Source organism: Danio rerio, chromosome 13, assembly GCF_052040795.2.
Source record: "Danio rerio strain M-AB ecotype USA chromosome 13, GRCz13ab, whole genome shotgun sequence".
Classification (NCBI taxonomy): Eukaryota; Metazoa; Chordata; class Actinopteri; order Cypriniformes; family Danionidae; genus Danio; species Danio rerio.
Window position 1 is genome coordinate 25289 of NC_141033.1, and position 22212 is coordinate 47500.

Sequence of the window (22212 nt, forward strand, 5' to 3'; positions counted from 1 at the left end):
GCTAATTGTTGAGTTTACTAGAAATGCATTAGTGTTGCTGACATAGTAAGGTATAAAGTTCCCATAACTAATGTAATTTGAGTAAAATTGCTTATAAGGGCTAAGCCATGCTGGTACGCATGCGTACTGGGTGGTGATTTCCCATCCCCCATCCCGAGTCACAACCAACCGCCACCCAGCACCGCCATTGAAGGACAGGATTTCATATTGAGAAGATGTACTGCTGTAAATCAAGGTAAACTTTTCGTTTTAATTACTACTTTGATTTTATTTGTATAGTATCAGTAATCTGTTTATTTCCTGCACTTTGTGAAATTGTTTGCTGTTTTGTGAACTAATTAATAGCCCATGATGTTGTGACTAAACGTTTTGACCACTGCACGTTATTTGCAATACTGTCTACTTTACTAGATAAGCTATTTTTAGCTGCTTAGTCCTTTTTAAAAACTATTAATAATTTGTAAAGTTAGTAGTAATTTGTAAAGTGGGCGTTATGCTCTAAAAGAGCGGGCCGCGCCATTTTAAATGATGCACTGAGAGAGCAAGAGCGCGCGCAATGATCCGTTCAAATAGATGTAAAGTTAACACATAGCTGTAGGTCTACATTTTTAAAAAAGAAAACGAAACATATTTATCCGCATTACAAATACAGTAACGTTAGTTATCGCTGAACTTTAGTGGCGCTTGTTGTGACGAAAATATGCATGCTTTTTTTTTTTAAGATTTACTTTTATGAGATCACCTGCAGGAAGCAGGTGAGGAGATCAGCTGTGATTCGGTCCAGCGTCAGCGAGCGGCTCATGACCAGACCAGTCGTTTTTTTCTCCATGATCGCCGGGGCAGCAGCAGTTTTAACCCGCCGAGGCTTTTAGAACATTATAAAGCAGTTTCAGCTCAAAATGGACCCGTGAGTGTCGTAGGTAATTTAGGATTTCTATGCGATTACGATTCGTGTCACTGTATGAGGCAGATACATATTTACACATGATGCTAAAGTGTGCTTATGCTAACAATCCCTATGAAACTTAAAGTTAAACTTATGAAAATGCGAGAGATATTTAATTAACTAATTTATTTGTTTTATATGCTATTTGTCTTTTCTTTATGCCGTTTTGAAGGTTTATTCCAGTGTTGCCATTACGTTATTGAGTGTTTTGTATTGCTGTAATTACAAATAAATCTGACCAGACGCGACTGAATATGTGTGATGGATAACGTTAATGATGAAGTGGTATAACTCGTACAACCAAGCACAGAAACATCCCTTTGTTTGCTCAATATCACACAAAGGCATCAACAAGCCTTTGTTATAAGCAAACTTTCTGTAAAGAAACAGGCTTTGCCAAACCTGTTAGTTTGCATTTTTAAAGAAGGTTTCACTAATTTTTAACAATTTAGGGCAAATAAATTTGAACAATTACAAGGTTGTTTAAAATGTAGCACACCATTAGAGTATTGTGAGTGGCATATTTGGTTTGTAATATCATTATACCCTTTATTTATTTTTTATTTCAGACTACCAGTTTGTGAGCTGATATGCAGTGGAAATGTAAGTTTTGCACTTACACAAAGAAAACTTTTTGAACAATACCGCACAAGCCATAGAACATATTCATGAATTGTTCTATTAACGTTACCTTGTCTCCATACTGAGTGTCAGGGTAATTTTAAATCGTTTAATGCATTAAAAGTACATTTAACAAAATTCTCAGCAAAGAACTGCATGATCAAGAATAATCCTAATATTTTGTCCATTTGAATAATCATCTGAGGACTAGTTAGAAATTGGGTTGTTGTGTTGTGATACCATTAATTTATGTTACAATACTATACCAGCTGAAGTATGGTGATACCAAGTAGTATTGCAATACTGTAATTCATAACTTAAATCCATGAAATAAAGAAAAATGTCAGAAATAATATATTGTATGTTATTATAGGCCTACTTGAATTTAAATAATTCCCTTATTGTTGAAAAAAGTATTTGCACATCTCTTCACCTAAAATGTATTCATTCCAGCAAAAAAAAAATACATTAAAATAAAGATACATAAAGAAAAGAGCATTTTTCCAACAAACCTAGGCTATATGAAGTGGTCAAAAATTGTTTCCTGTTGCTATTTTGGGTTTTTCATCTATCATACTTTTTTCACACTTATTATCGGATAAGAATCCAAAGTAATTAAAATACAATGATCTATTGTTGCTGAATCGTGTAAGTATTTTAGTGACTTTTTCACATGCAGCATTATGTATTGTAGGCAGACTGTTAATGACAATACTACCGTTTACAAACTACAGTGGCACCGCCAGTATCTTGGAGCCATAGTATCACGATACTACCATAGAACCGGTAAACCGTGCAACCCTAGTCAGAAAGTTCAGTGTCCTTTTAAAGACATCAATTGAGACAAATATTTATTCCACTTTTAATGCGCATAAAAGTAAGGCACACCAGCAACAATGCCATGATTATATTTAATCGGGGGTTGTGTTTATTACTGTTTGGTGACAAGTATAGCTCATGCTTTTGATGACAGGCGCCGGGAGTATTTGGCAGCTTTTATTATTCAAGAACATTTAACTATGTCATGTTAAAGTGTAACATCTGTTGCTAAATGGCATTGCATTGTATCATTGCATGTGTTTCTGATTTCTGTTTTTTGTTTTAGAATTTCGCTTAGCCATGTCAATAACACTACGTTTTTGTGCACAACAGTGACATCCAGAAGGAAGTCATAGAGGAAACACCAGCTGATGCAAGTGCTGCAGAAGGTTTGTTTTCTTTTCAAAACTTTGTGTGATTTTGTGAATTTGTGTTTTTAAATGTTATTAATGACTAATAATGTTTTGATTGGATCTTTGCAGAATTCAATCGAATATCAGGAAGAAATGTGAGATCCAAGTTCTACGCTGCATTGGACACACACTGCTCGTTTGATTGAAATAAAAAAAAAAAAAACAGGAGAAAATTGCAGAAGAAAACTAGAAGAAATTTTCAACATGTTAATTCAGAGGTATTTTTGTGACATCATCTTTGAATCATAATTTGCATTTGATTGCAATAAATTGCATTTGATGTTTTCATTGGGCTATAATGCATGTCTACCTGTCTTTACTTTTTCAAGGTCATCTGGCAGCAGTTCTCCGGGGTCTTTCAGTCCTTTAGAGGGATGAGTCTAAAGAAATTTTCAGGATGTGTTTTGTAAGTAGTATTATTGTTTCTGCTTTCTTAGACTGGAAATGAAGCAGTCATTCCAGTTTACTTCACTTATTAATAAAATTTTTCAATTTTATAAAAATAAAACAAATGCATTTAATGTAAGTATTTGAAAGTAAGAGGGATGTTATATTATGGCCTTTGGAGCAAGAGCATTGCTATGTTGCAAATACAGCAGCTTGTGCCGTCACAGGGTCAGTTATCTTCATAGGCCAGTGAAGTAATGAATGCATTTCTTTAATTTTTAAACACACTTGTTTTGAAAAGGAGGAAGATTAGCTTGAAAAAAAAATCTTAATAAGTGTAATACCTATGTAATATGTTGAGGGAAATATAATTTCAGTTGAAAGAACCTGCTGGATTAAGATGTAAAAAGATAGTGTTAAAAGCCACAAAGTCAAAGATGCTCCGTATTATAACCAACCCTGTGAAGTCACCTGCTGTGGGATTGTAGATGGCTGCACCCTTGTTCTAAAAGCCATACTAAAACATCAATTTTCTTATTAAAAAAATAGTTATTAATACATTTTTAAAAAGTGTGCTAAATAATGCAAACTTGACTCACTGCTTTAATCTAGCAAAACCAAATGCATTCATGAATCGGTTCCCAATTTATTAAGTTTTCCCTACAAAATATTTATATTGATTATGTAGCACCAATTGGTCTCTCACACATTTGCATTTAATTTCTTGAAAATGTTTTAAAAGTACTTTTACTGCAGTTTGTTTTATTACATTACAGTGTTTCTTTAATTAAAAAAATTTATTGTCCCTTTAGAATAGTATCATGTTCAAGATACTGGAATTTAGTACCAATCTCTGCTGCAATTTTAAGCAGCAAATTTCCTGCTAACATTTTAAGCACTTTTGAGCAAATTTTTAAACAGCACTGTTTTGCCATTCTGTTCACATGCTTAACAGAAATGACACTCAACAATGTTCAAATGTTAGCAGGAAATGGATGTTTTTAAAATTACTATATGGATTGGTAATAAATTCCACTATCATGACAAGCCTAGTAGAAGCAGTACAGGCAAATCCATCGTGTTGGTCTACATTGAAGAAGGAGCACCATAGCAAGGCCTTCTTATAAGAAGCATTTGAATGTAAAATGTACTATAAACACAAATAGTCATGCTAATAAGCAACTAGTTAATAGGGTAATTGGTTCCTTCTAAAGTGTTACTAAATTAAGTACAAGGAATTGTATTTTTTTCACCTCTGCTTTTGGTCTCCTGGCCACTACAGGCTTTATTAGTGCCATTTAGAATATCAAACTTTACTTATTTTTCTTTCTCTATTCATAGGATGTAATTGTAGAGTCGGACTTCAGTGCAGAAGATGTTGGCCTGCTGACTGTCGTGTGTGAAGATGTCTAAAGAACCTCATTATGGATGCAATGTGGGCCTTTATACTGGAAGGAAAAGTGGTTATGGACTTTGCCACATGCAGTATGTCTCTTTTTTTGCTTTGATTTACACACTGAATTCGGACTACCCAAAGACTTTGAGCAATGCATTTGAATTTGTTCAACGTGTGTTGCTTTTGCTGGGAGGGAAGCGTAATGTGTTTTATTCGGCGAGTGCCTATATACTGCTGTGCTTTATGTTTAAAGGTTCAGGTATAATGGCATGTTTAATTACAAAGTGTTGCTTTTTAACATGTTGCTGTTTGCAGTGTTACATTTAGGACTGCAGCATTTTGGTGTTTAAAACTTTTTTTTTTTTTTACCAAAAAAGTGTATTGTGATTTATAGGGTTGTCAAAAGTATTGAGTTTGGTACCAATCGGTACTGAAGTAAATAAAATAAAAAGTCCATCCATTTCCCACTAACATTGCAAGAACTGATTGGCCATTGTGTTCACATGCTCAGTAGATATGACTGATTGGCTTTGAAGGTCATTATTTTTACGACACTTCACCACTGTTCACCAGGTGCAAAGATACAAAGACACTGGATAACTTCAAAGCACTGTCGATCAGTCGATTCATCACCAGATAGCTTATATGTTAGCTTCTAAACAAATCAGCTATCGACATGGCTTTGAAACACTTCAGTGTCTGTGTAACTTTGTTTGGACTCAGTGAAAAATGGTAAACCTATGACAGTCACAGCCAATCACAGTCATTTCTGTTGAGCATGTGAACACAGTGGCCAATCAATGGTGTTTAAGAACAAGCTCAGTAGCACTCAAATGCTGGTGGAAAATGGATATTTTTAATATTTCAGTATTGATTGATACCAAACTCAATACTTTTGACCACACTAATGTGATATTTTCTGTAGGAAAATCTAAACTACACAGTCTAACAAATTAGCTTTAAAGCTTAATATCTGTTCCTCTGTGAGTGTCTATATGCTGCCATGTTTAAGGTGCTGGTGCAATGGCATGTTTAATTACATTAATTCAAGTATCTTTTTTACAAGTGTCAAGTATTTAAAGTTTTTTTGATAGATTTTCAAACCTTTTCGAAAACTTGTGTTTTAGGGTTGAACATGTTTATTATATTTTTTGTCTGTATTGCTGTTTACAGTATATTACAGCACTTTACAACAGGTTTTTACAAAACTGTATTGTGTACAAGTGTATTGTGATACTAAAATATCACAAGTGTATTGTGAAATTCTGCTAATTTTGTCAAATAAAATGTTTACATTTAAGACCTGTATAATGTCATTACTTGTAGGTTGAACTACATATTTTATGTTCAGTTTAATTGAAGAAAATGTGGAAACCGATTGCACTTAGTTTCTTTAGTTGACATTACTTAAAATGGTGGATTAAAACAATGTTGAGACTACTAGCATTCAAGATGTTAACTGAACATGGTAGAACAGTATTAGTTAAATAGAGTTATGAAAGTAATCTTACTATAAAACCCTAAGTAAGATTACTAAATAATGACAAGTATGTTAACTAGAATTTTCTATTAAACTTACTTAATTTTTAACAGTTAGTTTACTTTATAAGTTTTAGTTTTCTTACTTCAAGGCAATAATTAAACTTAACTTAAGATTTCCTTGTAAGTTTATATTGCAAAAATAAGGCAATCGGTTTCCAAACTTTTTTTAAGTAAACTGAACATGTTAGAATTTACAGTGTAGCTGCCCAGTATTTGAGGGAGCTCCTAGTGTATTATAGAGCATGAGATTGATTCCTTTAAGACCCTATAGTGACCCACGAGTCTATGTATTGATCCTGAAGGGTCAGTCTGTACACCAGCCAGTGACCTCTCCCTTCTGCAGCTTCTCCACAATGGATGTCCACCATACTCCAGCCTCCAGTGCCTAGACTGCAGCTCTGTACAGGAAGTTTGGCCAGAGGAGAAATGGTCATGCCCAACTGAGCCTGGTTTGAGGTTATTCTTCACCTTTACTTTGGTCGGTTGGTAAACTGGCTTGCTTGGTTTGGGGCTTGTGTAGTTGAGCATGGATGGATTTTTTCTTCATTGTTTGGACTTTCAGCAGTGAAAATTAAACAACGAAATTAATCTCTGAAAACAGACCTGATTTAAAGCTCTCATGTGAAAATGAAGCATGCACATCCGCAAAGATCCTTAGGCCGAACAGTTATAGTAGATAGAAGTTTGTATGAATGTTCAAGAAACTGAAGCAGATAAGGGAGATTCCACAGAAGGAAGAATTAATTTATGAAATGAGTGAACAAGTCGTTGAGAGATTTCCAAGGTAAGCCATATGCCCGGAGCACTGAGCTGCCCTAAGAGCTGATTTAATGTGAATAAACCTCAAAGCAGCTGCCTCGCAAACTATATTGAGTTTTAAGGTTCTGGACACATTTTTAACCAGTCATCAGATATCTCCCAAAGGGTTAACTTTATGAGACACTGCAAATGACATCAAGTACTGTCTGACAAATACATTTAGGAAATAGGTGTACTGTCTCTGCCATTGTGTAGTTGTTAATGTCTACAATCACGCTATGTGGAGAGAAAAAAAAAAATTCACAATAGAACCAAACTGATTTATTGCTTAAGTGAGAGCCTTAAAGTGAGCACTTTTGTTTGTGAAAGGATTCTCACTACCAAAAGGAATTCTTGATACAAGATGTTTATTTAAATTTGAGATTTTTGAAGAGGAAACTGGAACCAGTAAAGTTGAAATATTTATAGGTGAAGAGGTTTCAATATTCCCATGAAATTGAGATTGTAAAAGAGAAGTGTGGTTACTTTCACTGAGAGGTTCTGGAGTTAGATGTTCTAGGAGTTAGGGAAGATCTTTTAAACCAGCCATGTACACTACAGATGTTCTGGAGAAACCATGTAGGGTTTTTCTGAAAAGTTCTGGGTTACAAGTTATAGAAGAATAAATATTTTAAATCTTTCCATGGAAATAATGGATCTTAAAGAAAGGGAAAATCTGGTCATTCTGAAAAGTTGTAGGGTTATAATTTGAGATTTGGTGTTTTAAAGTGTCCCTATGGAAGTACTAATCTTACTCCTTAACCTTAATCCTAGTAAATTCTGAGGTTACAAGTCTTCAGTAGATCTCATGTTTGAATTGATGATTTTTTGAAAAGTTCTTGAATGACTGGTGTAGGTGGTGTTGATGCACAATGTACTGTTGCGTGGAGGTGCTAATCACCAGTAGAAGACTGGGCTTCATTTAAGGCCATTCACCCAAGGCCACCGTCCCTGCGTGCTGTCCAAGTGGACCCAGGGGGGCTGAATACTTACCACTCCCCCAAGTGACCTTTTGTTAACACCGCAAGGTTGCCCAGGTCACCCGAGAAGAGTCTGAAGATGTTTCTCTATGAGGCCTACTCTGGCTAATCCAGAGACCAGGCTCCCCAGGACCCCAGATATCTCCAGGGAACAGGAGAGCCCTTGCCCAAATCAGCTGAATCTAACAGGTAGATTCAGGAGTAAAAATTGGCCATGAACTGGTCATTGCCTTCTCCTCACTCCCTGCTGATTTGCTCCAGAATACTTAGTCAACATCCAAGGAGGTCCTTAAATCCAATTTGACCAAAATAAAATTCGCCAGAATGTGACTAGAAGCATTCAGAGAGATGCTCCTGACCTCTCACTAATTACAAGAAATTATAAAATTTATGAGGTCAGGTCGAGGTTCAGTCTGGCGGATATATCTCTGTAGATATATCATGCTTCTACCAAACGTCTCCCCTAAGGCAATGCAAGAACCAAGCAGACATTATCCTTATCAGGGATAACCGTTGGGAGCATTACCCTGAAGATCAACCAACCCTGGTCCATTGACTAGGTGTTGAGACACAGCATTTCGGCAATGGTGATGACCAATTGTTTGTTTGTGTTTTTCTTTCTTCTTGTTTGTATATTTTTATTCAGAATTTGATTATCTGATGTCTAGGTTGTTTTTCCATACTTTGATTATCATATTTAAGCTTATGAAGCCCTTTAAAATCGTGTTTTATTAGAGAATAGACCATATGCAAATGACTCATTAGTATTCGTGTTTTTTGACCAATCCTGTGTGTCCTCAGCTGAGTGTGCTTTCGGTCAGGTTTAATCCTTTATATCTCGGCCGTTTTTTAATGTTTTGGTTTAATTTTTTCTGCATTTTAGTCAGTTTGTTGTGTAGAATAAGTGTTGAGCAAATAAACTGGCATTACTGATCAAAAATATTTTTGTGAGGTTACCGTTTATGAGGAGTACAGCTGATTTAGTGTGGTAATTCACAATCTGTTTTTACAGGCTAATGTCTCCTTTCAGGCAAACTGATTTATGCAGTTTATTGGAGATGATAGAGTTGATATGGTCATGTCAATGATATTAATAACACACACATCTCAGTTGTGTGCTTTGATTAGGATGATTCAACAGTGAACAAACAGTGTACATAAAAAAATAGAGAAAGAAAAAATACAAAGACAGTCCAGCAGTATAAACTTAAGATCAGCCTGGCAAGGTGTGAACACAATGGCTGGGAGTAAAGAAGATAGAGGAGGCAATGAAACCAATTAAAATGGTTTAAGTTCTGTGAGAGAGTTTGCTGAGGAAATAAATACATTTTACTTAAGGTTTGATGAGGGTGATTTTAAGTCAGAAAATGACATTTTTAAAACAACACCTGTCATGTAGTAAATCCGTAAACATTAGTAAGACTCGGGTCAAAGACCTCTTTCAGAGAATTAATACTAAAAAAAGCCTGGGCCCAGATAATATTGGTGGTAGGGTGCTACATACATGTGCTGAACAACTTTCTGAAATATTTAATTGCATTTTTTCAGTCTCTTGCGTTGCAAAGAGTTCCTGAAATCTGGAAGAAATCTGTTTCTATAGCCAAAACTAAGTTTCTGCGGGAGTTAAATTATTTTAGACCTGTTGCCCTTACTTCATTAGTTATGAAGTGTTTCGAGAGAATTATTAAAGGTGAGATTTTATTGTATTCAAAGGATAAATTTGATCCTTTGCAGTTTGCATTTAGACAGAGCAGGGGAGTTGAAGATGTTAATCTTCCACTGTTAAATTACCTGTTTAATCGCCTTGAAAAGCCCAAGACCCATGCCAGATTGTTGTTTCCCTAAACGGCAAAATAAAGTTGAGTCTGAGTCATCTTATCGACTTTCTGACTACTGCACGTATAAACACACACACACACACACACACTATTTTAGTCTGAAGCGGGACTTTTAGATCATCTTCTAGCTCTTACTAATCTGTAAACTCTTTGTACCACAAAAAGCTCAACAGAAACTGAATAATTTACTAGTTTAATTCATGACCACACTAAAAACAACTAATAGTCAGGGGTCAGAGTATGCGCGTGTAGATCCCTACAGTGGCACCTGGTGGTCATTCTCAGGTATTGCTCTAGTAATGTAGGGGAGTGTTTCGTTATAGTTATGTGAAGTGTTTTTGCTCTGTTTGTTGTAACATCTGAACATCAGCCTTTCAGGAAGATGACATGTTTGTGAATAACTGTGTTGAGTTGATCATCAAAATAAACAGTAATAAAAGACATCATGCCATCATTTCTGGCTTTCTGTACAAGCCCGGATTGAAACTGGTCGCTCTGTCCACAGTGAGCAGCGCACCGTCTCCATCACAGCACACTGATTCAGCAGATGTGCCAGGAACGCTTCTGAAATGCCTGATCCTCTGATTCTCGTTAGTGGTGGGACCTGTGGGTTTAGAACATTGTCAAACATTGTGAATTCATTTGTTACTGTCACCAAAACAATTATCAGCAAAAATCTCGATTGATCGACAAGTGTCTGACAGTTTACCGTAGTGTTCACTGAGCCGAATGTTCAGGTTGGAGACACTCATCAGCCTGATGCCTCCTCCTGGATGGTTTTCTCCCAGATAGCTGAAGGAAACCGTCTTTCTGTCGTGGGCCTCGTGTTGGTTGCTGACAGCCGTCCAGATGTGAGAGGGCCTCGTCACACATTCAGCCTCTTCAGACATTCAGCCTCTTCCCACTGTGGTATTCAGATGTTTGCAGTCAAACCTATATGAGATATTGTGTAATAATGTACAGGATTTAAACGTCAGTATGGGGTTTCTTTAATCCTGGTGGAAAAGAGGATGAGTAACCGGCTGTGCTGCTGAAGGAAATTCAGGATCTTTATGAACACCGGGACTGAGACCTGGCGGAGCGGATCGCACAGCACCATGAGCGATGTCTGTCTGCGATGTGTTGTTCTTTCTGCATCAGGTGGACTGATGGATTTTACACTCACATACTGAGCATGCCTGATACTAATGTGTACTTTTGTTTTACGTTATGTTCTTCATCTTTATTTCTGTTGTGCTGGACTGTGTGAAAGCAGCTCAACACAGATGAAGGTCTAGTAAACAGAGACCGCTTCAGTCCAAATATTACAGGTAAAGTTCAGTGTAATGTCAATGATCAGGGCTGAAACCCAAACACTGAAGAGCAAATTCATCCATTAATAAGCGGCAGTAACAAGTAGACACAATTAAATGACCAAACCAACTGCATTACTGTTGGGTCAGTGTCAACATTGCACTATTTTACAGTATGTTCCCTGAGAATGCACACTAGATCTTTCCATGCAGCCGTTTTAGCATTACACACACGCACACGCACACACACGCGCACACACACACACACACAAGACACTGTGAAAGACGTGAACTTGCAGGTTTCCTGATTTTAATCTGCAGGAACAACACAAAACTCATGTGTCAAAGCAAAGCAGCAGATGAGCTCCAATACAGCACTGGAATGATTGTTCGCTAATTTCAAAATGAACCAAACACAAGAAATCACATGAACTGAAGAACTCGGTCCACTTCTGATGGATTTATCATAGGACGAGGGGAAAAACAAACTAAAACTAAAAACAGACACTGCTTCAACACTATTTTTCATCAAGCACTACCATTTACAGCTGTATTAGAGGATATAAGTATGACATCACAAACAAAGACAATCCTAGACGAATGTAAATCAGCATCTGTGTGAAGGAAAACTGCAGCAGTTTCAGCTCTGAGCGCATCGCTTCGCCGTTTCACCACTCGGCCTCACCCACAGCCTTGGAGAACACATAATCCTTCCCTCCGTAACACATCACGCCATCCTTCAGGTAAAACTTCCAGCGGTTTTTACTACGGTGAATCTGTAAGATGCAGAAACAACAAAATAAATGTAGAAAGATTTAAAACGGTTCATCTCTCCTCTTTTTGTCACGTGAGCTTTATTCCTACAGTGTTTTATACAGCAGTCAGTCGACGCAGCTCAGAGACGAACGGGCAAACTCCAGAATAACAACGCTCACATGATGGAGCAGTTCAGGTCAGCTCAATGTCCACTCAGTGCAGTGATAACATCACTGTTAAACACTACAGAGGCTCTGCTGACCCAAACACAGGCAGGAAACCCAAATAACTCAACTTATATCTGCCGTGCAACTACATCTGACTCAATAATCATCGCTGTAAACTGAGAGGATGATCCGTTCTGCTTCTTTACCTTGTCATATTGGCAGACGATGACGTTCTCCGTGTCAAAGATCTCCGGGATGTCCTGTTCGCTCACATCATCTCCAGAGTTCAGCGGATCCTGAAAACACAGAGGAAAGAGGTACGGGTCTCTTCTCTTAGAAAGAGCATCTGATGTTGACCGCTGATGAAGCAGAGCATCAGCTTCACAGACACGGCCTGTGGAGTTACTTCATCATCATTCAGCTCACTGTCAGTGTGTGTAAATGTAAATCTGAAAACACACTCCGTCCTGCAGAGTTTACATCCAGATGGACAGAAACTCTGAGACGGCAGGATCCGCATCTGCTGATCACACACACACACACACACACACACACACACACAGTCAGAACACAGTTTACTCCCATTATACTCCCCCACTCCAGTGTTTACCGTGACCCCGGCGGAGACGCTGAGGAAAGGGGGATCAGTGTAAATCCTGAAGCAGCAGACTCCTGAACTGCTGAGTGTTGACTCCTGAGTCATCTGAACAGAAGCACACGCTACACTAAACAGAGACTAGCTGAGCTGACAAATATCATCTGCTGTTATTGACAACATTCACTGATTTAGGACACACACACACACAAGCGCACACACACACGCACACACACGCACACACACGCACACACGCACACACACGCACGCACACGCACACACACGCACACACACGCACACACACGCACACACACGCACACGCACACACACACACACGCACACACACACACACACGCACACACACGTGTTGAGCTTAGTCAGAGGCACATCTCTCCTGTATTTTTGTTCTTCTGTATACACATCTGTGCCTTTGCTCAGCAGATTCTGTTCATTTCATCGTTTGTTATTTGCATGATATGGGGAGTGTGTGTGTGTGTGTGTGTGCGCGTGTGTGTGTGTGTGTGTGTGTGTGTGTGTTACCTCTTCCTCCTCCAGCTCCTCCTCCTCATTAGCACTGATCATTCCCAGAAACTCCTTCTCTCCCACGAGCCCCAGCTCCTCCTCATCCTCATCTTCCTCCTCCAGAGAGTCGCTGCTGTCGGCCGCTCCGTCCAGCTGAGGGATGTCCAGCAGCGGACTGAAGCTGAGCTGGGGAAACACCACCGTCAGAAGAGCTTCAGAGTCGCGAACAGAAGAAAGCTTCAGTGATTTTTCTCAACTTCTCAGATCAGCATGTTGAGGACAAGCAAATAATGTGAAGTCCATTTAATGCAGAACACACACACACACACACACACACACACGCACACACAGCGCTCTGCATCCACCAACGCTACAGCTCTACTCTGCAGTCAGTAAGAGATCGCCACCTAATGGTACAGTCACAGAGGCACATTTATGTCCTGTTCCCCATCAGGTAACTCTGTACAGAATGCTGGATCACACACACACACACACACACGTGCACACACACACACACACACACACACGCACGCACACACACACACACACACACACACACACACACACACACACACAGCTGAACTGAGGAAAACACTGTTTGTTCCTCACTGATTTCAGACACTAGCTAGTGTTTCTGGAACAGTATCAGAATGTTTGCAGAAGCTGCTGATCTCGAGAGTTTTTATTGCGAGCTGCCTGATGCTGTCCTCATTTGTTGATAGCTTTATTTAACCTGACTGCTACATGAGCCGGCTGAAGAACACCCAGAGGCCCTGAACCAACTGCAGAATTACCACATGAACAGGAATAACGTCTGGTCCACCATGGCTCCAGCACAGAGGACAACACAGCTCACACTGACGCTCACGGTGTTTCACTAAGATGATCTATCTACAGTAAACGAGATGCAGACAGAGCCCGGTGGCTCATGTGGAGCTCAGAGTCGGTCCTCATGCAGAACTGAAGAGACGGAACACAAGCGTTTACTTCAGCAGGTGAGCTCAGGTGTCTGCCATCATCAGTGACTGGAGTTCACCCGCTGTGCTGTGTGTTTACAGGTGATCATCAAAGCAGGTTACCTGTCGGCCAGGACTGGTGTTGTTCTGCAGGTCTGGAGGGTCTGCGTCTCTCTCCTTCGGGAAGCTGCTGTACCCGCAGTGCTGAGCCGGTGTGTGGCTGCTGGCATCTACGGGCTGTGGGCTGAACTCAATGCCATCCAGGGTAAACTCTCCGGGGCTGGCAGAGGCTGAGGAGGGCTCTGGAGGAGTCTGCAGTGCCGGGGGAGCCGGGTCAGGGGGACAGGCTGGGGCCGTGGAGTTGGGCAGGTAAGCTGGAGCAGCTGGGTCAGGCAGGCGGGCCGGAAGCTGAGGGAGTGTGACAGGGGCCTGAGCAGGACGGGTCAGGACATGCTGAGCTCCGCGGGTCACCATCACTGGTACATTGACCTTGTAGAGGTGTCCTGAAGGAGAACAGCGGAGGGTTTAGCATGAGCAGAGAAATGATTCCTCAAAGACTGATTTACAGATCTCTGATCAGCTTGATCTGTCACATTATGCCGTATGCTAAGAGTGAGAAATCAGAGCTACATCCTGCAGCGTGTTCATCTGACGCATCCGTCTGTGCAGTCGAGACTAACTGAAGCCTTTATTGAGCAGATTCAGCTTGAAGAAATCAGGTTAGTAAATAACACACACACACACACACACACACACACACACACACACACACACACACACACACACACACACACACACACACACACACAGACACATACACACACAGACACACACACACACACACAGACACAGACACACACACACACACAGACACACACACACACACACACACACACACACACACACACACACACACGCACGCACACAGACAGACACAAAGACACACACACACACACACGCGCATGCACACAGACAGACACACACACACACACACAGGACAGCATTATTAAGTGCTCACCGGAGGCCGTCTGCAGTGTCACACCGGCTGGAATCTGCACTGGATAGGTTATTCCCGGCGGCAGAGAGAAGGTGGCCACTGACCCACAGCTGGTCTGGAGGAACAGTACAGCACGGGTCAGTCACGACTTTAAGGAGAACTTGATTATTCACTATATGCAGGAGAAACTGAATAATGAACACTGTAAACCCAAACAGAAAGAGAGGAGTGTAGATGTTCTGCTGATGCAGTTCACACACACACACACACACACACACACACACACACACTTACTTACTTTAGAGGTGAAGTTCTGCACATTTGCAGCAGCTGGAATGACGACTGAGAGAAAAGCAGAGGACAGAGACATGATCACTGAGCAGAACACTGCAGAAGTTCTAACATTACACACAGATTTCAATGCATGGTGGAACCCTGAGCGGTGTGTGTGTGTGTTACTCTGTTCGGGACACTGGAGGTCAAATCCAATGCTGTGTTCTGCTCTAATGTGTGCACAGTGTAGGATTAAAAACAGGAGTGAGTGCAGTGTGGACGAGTCAACACGTCTCACACACCCTACATACTGATCTGTTTTAGAGACACCCGTGACCCAGCCGCTTTTCATTCTACAGCAGACAATTAAAGCAGGGTTAGCACAGAACCCAGAGCAGAACTGAGAACAGACTGAACATCTGGATCATCTTCTCTAAAACCCAAACGCTGAAACGCCCAAACGAATGAACTGATGGAGAACTATTGCTTAAACACACTGTCAATACACTCGTCTGACGGCACACACACACACACACACACACACACAGCTGTAGTGATCAGGCCAGCAGCTACCTGTGGGTTTGTGGAGGCTCTGTGTGTAGTTTGCTGGAAGTTGCAGGACAAATTTGGACGGATTGTTGTCTTTTATGAAACCCTCGACAGCTTTAGACTGAACCACCTTTGACTCCCAGAGCTGAAACACACACACACACACACACACACACACACACACACACACACACACACACACACAGTTTCAGCATCACCAGTCTGATTGTGTTCACCTGAGAATGGACTCGCTCTTCAAATCCTTTGTGTGTGTTTACCTGTCTCAGGTGCTCCAGTACTCGCTCCTCCACTCCTTCATCCTGGAACAGCTCCCTGACGCTCTCCAGCACATCCTCGATGACGGACAGGTAGAGCTTCGGCTGACAGCAAAACAACACAAGAGAGTGCAGCTCACTGTTAGAGAGAGAGAGAGAGAGAGAGAGAGAGAGAGAGAGAGAGAGAGAGAAAGCTAGAGAGAGAGAGAGAGAGAGAGAGAGAGAGAGAGAGAAAAAAAGCTAGAGAGAGAGAGAGAGAGAGAGAGAGAGAGAGAGAGAGAGAGAGAGAGAGAGAGAGAGAGAGAGAGACCCTCACCACAGTGTTGGCGTTCGGCAGCATGTCTCCACACACACACACGCGCGCAGGTCCTCGATGAGCAGCTGATGAGCGCAGGTGTGTCTGATCACTCACTCACTCACTCGCCTGTGCTGACGGACTGATGAGGTGACGCGCTGTTCGTCCCGCAGCCTGATCATTAATTCTAATTTTGTGAATGAAAATGTCCTTAAATAACAATAAACCTCGAAATTAAATGAAAGAGAGCCTAACAATAGATCATGGCGACATTTCCACCACCCTGCTCTGATTATCGAGACACACACAGTCTAGATCAGGCACGTCTAAACTCAGTTCTGGAGGGCCGGTGTCCTGCAAAGTTTAGTTCCAACCCCAGTCAGACACACCTGGGCTAGCTAAATAAGCTCCTACTGGGCTTTCTAGAAACATGCTTGCAGGTGTGTTGAGGCAAGTTGGAGCTAAAATCAGCAGGACACCGGCCCTCCAGGACTGAGTGTGGACACCCCTGGTCTAGATGATCAGACACACACAGTAGATGAAGGAGTCAGACTCAGAGATGCTCGAGTGTTGAAGAGCAGACGAGTCTCCAGCAGCGGTGAGGGACTCTGAGGTCTTCATGAGGGTGAAACCGATCTCTGAGTATTCCTGCAGATTAAAGCCCAATAATGTCCTGCCTTTAAAGAAGTGTGAAATCCACCTTTATGTGTGTGTGTGTGTGTGTGTGTGTGTGTGTGTGTGTGAGTATGAAGGCTCAGGGAGAGTCTGGAGTTTAAGGTGGACACAAGAGGTAAACTCATGTGAACTGAAATGAAGCAGAGCTGAGGAGGAAACACATGATCAACATCCCATCAACCAATGACATGTGAGGGGTGTGTGTACGCGTACAGTGAAGGTCCAGTTCAGGACTGAATCTTCTGCATCTCATATTCACCCAGCCTCCATTTCCCTGACTTCAGGAGGAGCTCATGAGCATGCTGCATGTTTGGAGCTGCTGTGTTACTCCTCCTCCAGAACACACACGCAGGCAGATCAGCCCCTTACACACACACCGCAGGCAGATCAGCCCCTCACACACACCTGCTGTAGGTCACTGATGTGAGATGTACACACGAGCGCTGCTGGAGGTGTGCTGATGGTCATTCAGCATCAGTGTTCATCACAGCAGGAGGACAAACCCTCAGCGGGTCATCAACACTACAGTCTGATCACTGCCACACACACACACACACACACACACACACACACACACACACAGACAGACAGACAGACAGACAGACACACACACACACACACACACACAGACAGACAGACAGACAGACAGACACACCTCTAAGTTCTTTATTATGGACTTGAGACAGTCATTATGTAACTCACATCATCAATGATAAATGCAGAGGAATAATCTGTACAGTTACTGAGCATCTGCAATAATACAGCTCCTGACAACACAGTGAGCTACACACACACATACACACGCACGCACGCACGCACACGCACGCCTGATGCTCAGAGAAACACAGTAACAGCTCAGGACATGCTGAGTTTGTGTTTCTGCATCATGTCAGTGAGCGGCTGGTGTCCTCTTCATGTCCCCGTGTGTCTCCGTGTGTCAGTGAGCTGTAGAGCAGGGTGCAGTGCAGCAGATGTCCAGGCGGCTGTTACAGATATCAGAAGACTCTGGACTGTTCATATGTTCACTTCATGTGACTCTCGTGGTTAATGAACGGGTGTGCAGGTGACGACACTGCTGTGGGGGAGGAGCGGCAGATTAGCACAGGTGATCTGGACGGCTGCGATCAATCACTGCGTGGCACAGCTGGACTGCTGCTGTGTGTCGGCCTCCATCAGCTGCTTCTCCATCTCCACCTTAGAAAGCAAAGAGAGAGAGGGGTGAAGCGGGATGGAGGAGTGGAGGACAGATAAAGGATGGAGCAGTGATGGAGGCCCGAGGGTGGAGGCTGTACCTGGCAGTGGTAGAGCGCTCTGCTGCTCAGCTGTTTGTGCGGCTGGATGTCGCTCTGGATGCCCACAGACTGCACTCGTGTGCTGGACGCCGCCGCCTCCTCCACCTCACACTCCACCCTCATCAGCGGCTGCCAGTCTGCAGGAATCTGCTGATCTGAGGCCAGTTCCAGCTTGCAGGAGCACGACTGCGGCACATCCACAGCTGAGGAGACACACACACACACACACACACACACACACACACACACACACACACACACACACACAGCTGAGGAGAGGAGAAACAGGCCGTCTGATGAACACACACACGGAACACACTCACCTGTATTCTTGGGCGGCAGCTGCTCGATCCTCCACACGACTGCTCGGTGCACGTTCTCGTATTTGACGGAGCCGACAGACGCGTGTGTGACAGACTGAGCCTCGGCCTCAAGAGCGGAGCCCAGGCAGGTGTTCCTGTGTATGCGGGCCCTAAGGGGCCGACGGCGCAACAGAGACGCTCCAGCAGGCACCAGCACACACTCGCCCGGCAGCGGCACCCGCACCTCCACCCTCCTGCAGACGGGCAGCGCTCCTGCTGTGGGGAAGCCGGGCTGCAGGCGGAGGAACACCTGCAGCTGCACACTGGCTCCCTGCAGCGTCAGCATGCCCCGGGCCCTCAGTGGAGCGTCCCCACAGGCCAGGCCCCGCGTGCGGAAGCGCAGCAGCTCCACCCGGCAGCCGTCTGGAGGACAGAAGCGCAGCAGCTGCCGCTCCGCAAACTCAGCCTGCCGCACGCAGCGGTGCAGGTGATACTCCAAGATCTCCATCCACAGCGGGTCCTCCTCCTCAGGGGCCCGACCCAGGAGCCCCAGCTCCAGGAAACACTCGGCCGGCGCGTTCAGGAAGGCCAGGCAGTGCAGCTGTGTGATGGCGGAGCTCTCCAGCACGGCGCCACTGCTGTCCTGCCGCATCCACACGCGGTCACAGATCTGTAGGAAGAGCTCCTGCTCCTCATGGGGCCGGTGCTGGAGCAGTGGGGCCCCTAACCGTAGCAGCTCCTCCTCCAGGGACACCCGCAGGTCCTCCAGCGCCCCATAGTCTGTGGAGCCGAACTTCAGCAGCTGCCGGGCCTCGCGCCGCTTCTTCTCCGTGTACCACACCTGCTCCACCTTCAGCGTGGCGATCTTGCCCGGCTCCCCGTAGCTCTCCAGAGCGGGCCCAGAGAGAGCACACTGCACCTGCAACTGAAACTCCTTGAAGGGTTTCTCCAGGCCCTCCTCGTAGAAGAGCTGCAGCAGGGCCCCAGGCAGGAGCCGCAGGTACACGGGCCCCCACTGCCGTGAAGACATGCGGTTCTTCTTCTCCGGGATCCGCAGCATCAGGGGCCACCCAGGCCTTCTCTGGCTGAGGAACAGCCCCTGCGGGACAAAGGAGGATGGGGGTCTGGGGGCCACTGCGGGGCCTAGGGCCAGCCCTTCACCACGGCCCTCCTCGGCCCTCAGCTGCTCCAGTTTGTGGCAGATATAGGAGTAGGAGTACTGCAGCGGGTCCTGCGGCGGCTCGGCTCCGTCTTTGGAGCGAATGAAGAAACGAGGAGGGCTGAGTCCAGAGTCTGAGTCTGAGGAGGAGCTCCAGGAGTCTCGTCTCTGCCCCCCGTCTCCCCAGAAGAGCCCCAACTCAACGTCAGCTGCTGTGGGGGACACAGAGGCGTCAGGTGGCCCCTGGCCTGAGGAAGTGCCCGGAGGAGCTGCCCCCAACGGAGTGTTTGTGGGCACCTGTGAGCTGCCATTAGAGCTCCAGCATTGGGCCGTCGGCAGGAGCAACTTTAGGCCCCGGGGCCGAGGGACAGAGCACTGCGGGGGGACGGGGCCCTCATCCTCAAAAGTCACCCAGTGCGCTGGATGATTAGTGGAGCACATGGCTTTACTGCTCTGAGCACAGTCCTCTGCGGAGACACAGACGGACAGACACGAGTTAATCTCTCTCTCTCTCTCTCTCACACACACACACACACACACACACACACACACACACACACACACACACACACACACACACACACACACACACACACACACACACACACACACACACACACACACACACACACACACACACACACACACACACACACAGTGTTCAGTTTGAGCACAACACTGCAAGCTCTTCCCTGATTTTAATCAGTTTTTGTTATTTAAAATAATCATTAGCACATTTTGTTTATTTGAGGACTGTGATTCTTTAATAACTCTTCTTAAAGTCCGCGTTTTGTTTAAATAGGTGATGTGATGTAAATAATGAAGCAGTTTTGGGTTTTGTATTTGTGTTTTGCTCATTCTGAAATGATTTTGAGATGCTCCATGATAGTTTTTACACACTGAATAAATGTGAATGTGCCCTAACCCTCCACAGGACGTATAGTAAGAACACTCTCTGATTATAACAGGCCCGGGCTCCTGCACACACAGATGACTGTGATCATGCCTGGATCAGAGCTGCTGGACTACAGTGCTTTTACTCTTGTGTGTGTCCCTCTCTCCATCATCATGCTGGACTCAGAACCTGCTGTTCCCGACTGAAGCAGCACCGCGAGAGTGGAGAGTCTCACCCTGAAGATCAGCTGCAGATCTGGGCATCATCTGATCATCTCCAGCTCATCTCCAGTGAAGAGCTGCAACATAATAAACTTCATCATCATCATCATCATCACAATAAACAAACACTCATCATCAGAATAAACTTCATCATGAGAACTCTTCATCATCATCATCATCATGAGAATAAACAAACACTCATCATCTGAATAAACTCTTCATCATGAGTAAACCTTCATCCTCCTCAGACTGAACTATCTGAAACTCATCGGGGAGCTGCAGGATGAAGAAGTTGATGGAGAAAGTGGTTTAGTCAGAGTTCACTCTGCTGCTGAGCTGTTGAGAGCAGAGCAGAGCTGCTGGAGTCTGAAACTGACATTATTGTCTCCTCTTCATCTCGTCTCCTCTTCTTCATCAGCTCTGCTCAACTTTCTGCAGCCGCTGGTGAACTCCGCGCGCGTTTATTTAGTTTGCAGAAACACAAAACATCGCCGAACAACTGCAGAGTTAACGTGTAAAGTGTGTGTAAGTGTGTGTGTTTAAGTGTGTGTGTGTCACCTCCTGTTTGCAGACGGTTCATCCACAGCTGACGGTATTTTCACAAAATGGCAGAAATAACTGGAGCGGAGGCGAATCAGCCAAAACATCCCGACGGGACGCGGATACTATGGCGGAGGACGGATTTCAATATTCATGAGGCGCGTGCAAACCATTGGGCTGCTTCCGGTCAACGTCACATGTTATAATTAATATTCAAGAGATAAACCTCAGCTGCTCGTTCATATTCATAGATAAACACACGCCATTGGTGGGTCATGACGTCAGACTAAATTAATATTCATGAACTCATCCTTCGTCATAGTAGCGTCGAGGAATGTGGAGGACGGAGGAGGTTCAGCGCCCTGACAGCCGTTATAGCGGGGGAAATGAACACGGAAACGGAAAACACGGAGAGCACAGCGCTTTCTTTGACTTTAATCATCCTTTATTGAGTTGATGATGGTGGAGTGCAGGACAGAGAGAGCTCCTGACCCACACACACACACACACACACACACACACACACACACACACACACACACACACACGATGACCACAGATGATCAATACACTCATGCTGCTCTTCATCAGTCATCAATCAGAGTGATCGGCTAATTACTGACATCAGACTCTACTGCACAGCTAATGGTGACTCCACATCAACAAGACAACACACACACACACACACACACACACACACACACACACACA

The 22212-nt window shown here is 43.7% G+C and overlaps 3 protein-coding genes and 3 long non-coding RNA genes across 40 annotated transcripts in view; 2 read left to right on the plus strand and 4 right to left on the minus strand.

Moving 5' to 3' along the window:
* The first annotated feature begins 186 nt into the window (after window positions 1-186).
* LOC147840950 (uncharacterized) lies at window positions 187-3017 on the plus strand. Its single transcript, XR_015505531.2, has 4 exons — window positions 187-235; window positions 1516-1549; window positions 2720-2775; window positions 2869-3017. It is a non-coding gene; the product is annotated as an uncharacterized LOC147840950 (long non-coding RNA).
* A 64-nt stretch (window positions 3018-3081) lies between these two features.
* Window positions 3082-5882, plus strand: LOC148679603 (uncharacterized). The gene is made up of 2 exons (XR_015944940.1): window positions 3082-3205; window positions 4528-5882. It is a non-coding gene; the product is annotated as an uncharacterized LOC148679603 (long non-coding RNA).
* Window positions 4528-8431, minus strand: LOC147840951 (uncharacterized). Its single transcript, XR_015505533.1, has 2 exons — window positions 7153-8431; window positions 4528-6326 (listed from the first exon to the last, which is right to left on the minus strand). It is a non-coding gene; the product is annotated as an uncharacterized LOC147840951 (long non-coding RNA).
* Window positions 8432-11325: 2894 nt separating this feature from the next.
* On the minus strand, window positions 11326-16536 carry gtf2a1l (general transcription factor IIA, 1-like). 3 transcript variants are annotated; one of them, XM_087278548.1, is made up of 10 exons: window positions 16439-16536; window positions 16126-16227; window positions 15872-15992; window positions 15324-15367; window positions 15047-15140; window positions 14152-14531; window positions 13091-13258; window positions 12566-12658; window positions 12162-12251; window positions 11326-11808 (listed from the first exon to the last, which is right to left on the minus strand). In XM_087278548.1, exons 1-10 carry the CDS (start codon window positions 16460-16462, stop codon window positions 11701-11703), a joined length of 1224 nt encoding a protein of 407 aa, XP_087134674.1. In that variant the 5' UTR covers window positions 16463-16536; the 3' UTR covers window positions 11326-11700.
* Window positions 16537-17744: 1208 nt separating this feature from the next.
* On the minus strand, window positions 17745-21630 carry ston1 (stonin 1). 4 transcript variants are annotated; one of them, XM_087277320.1, is made up of 5 exons: window positions 21520-21630; window positions 20771-21038; window positions 18708-20312; window positions 18385-18587; window positions 17745-18286 (listed from the first exon to the last, which is right to left on the minus strand). In XM_087277320.1, exons 3-5 carry the CDS (start codon window positions 20284-20286, stop codon window positions 18221-18223), a joined length of 1848 nt encoding a protein of 615 aa, XP_087133446.1. In that variant the 5' UTR covers window positions 20287-20312; window positions 20771-21038; window positions 21520-21630; the 3' UTR covers window positions 17745-18220.
* Window positions 21631-21924: 294 nt separating this feature from the next.
* The window catches only part of ppp1r21 (protein phosphatase 1, regulatory subunit 21), a 10082-nt gene continuing 9794 nt past the window's right edge, over window positions 21925-22212 (minus strand). For all 30 annotated transcript variants that reach the window (XR_015505106.1, XR_015505105.1, XR_015505101.1 and 27 more), the window contains 1 exon segment: window positions 21925-22212. This exon segment ends at the window's right edge or, in 24 of these variants, runs on beyond it. The gene's annotated coding sequence lies outside the window, so the exon portion shown is untranslated.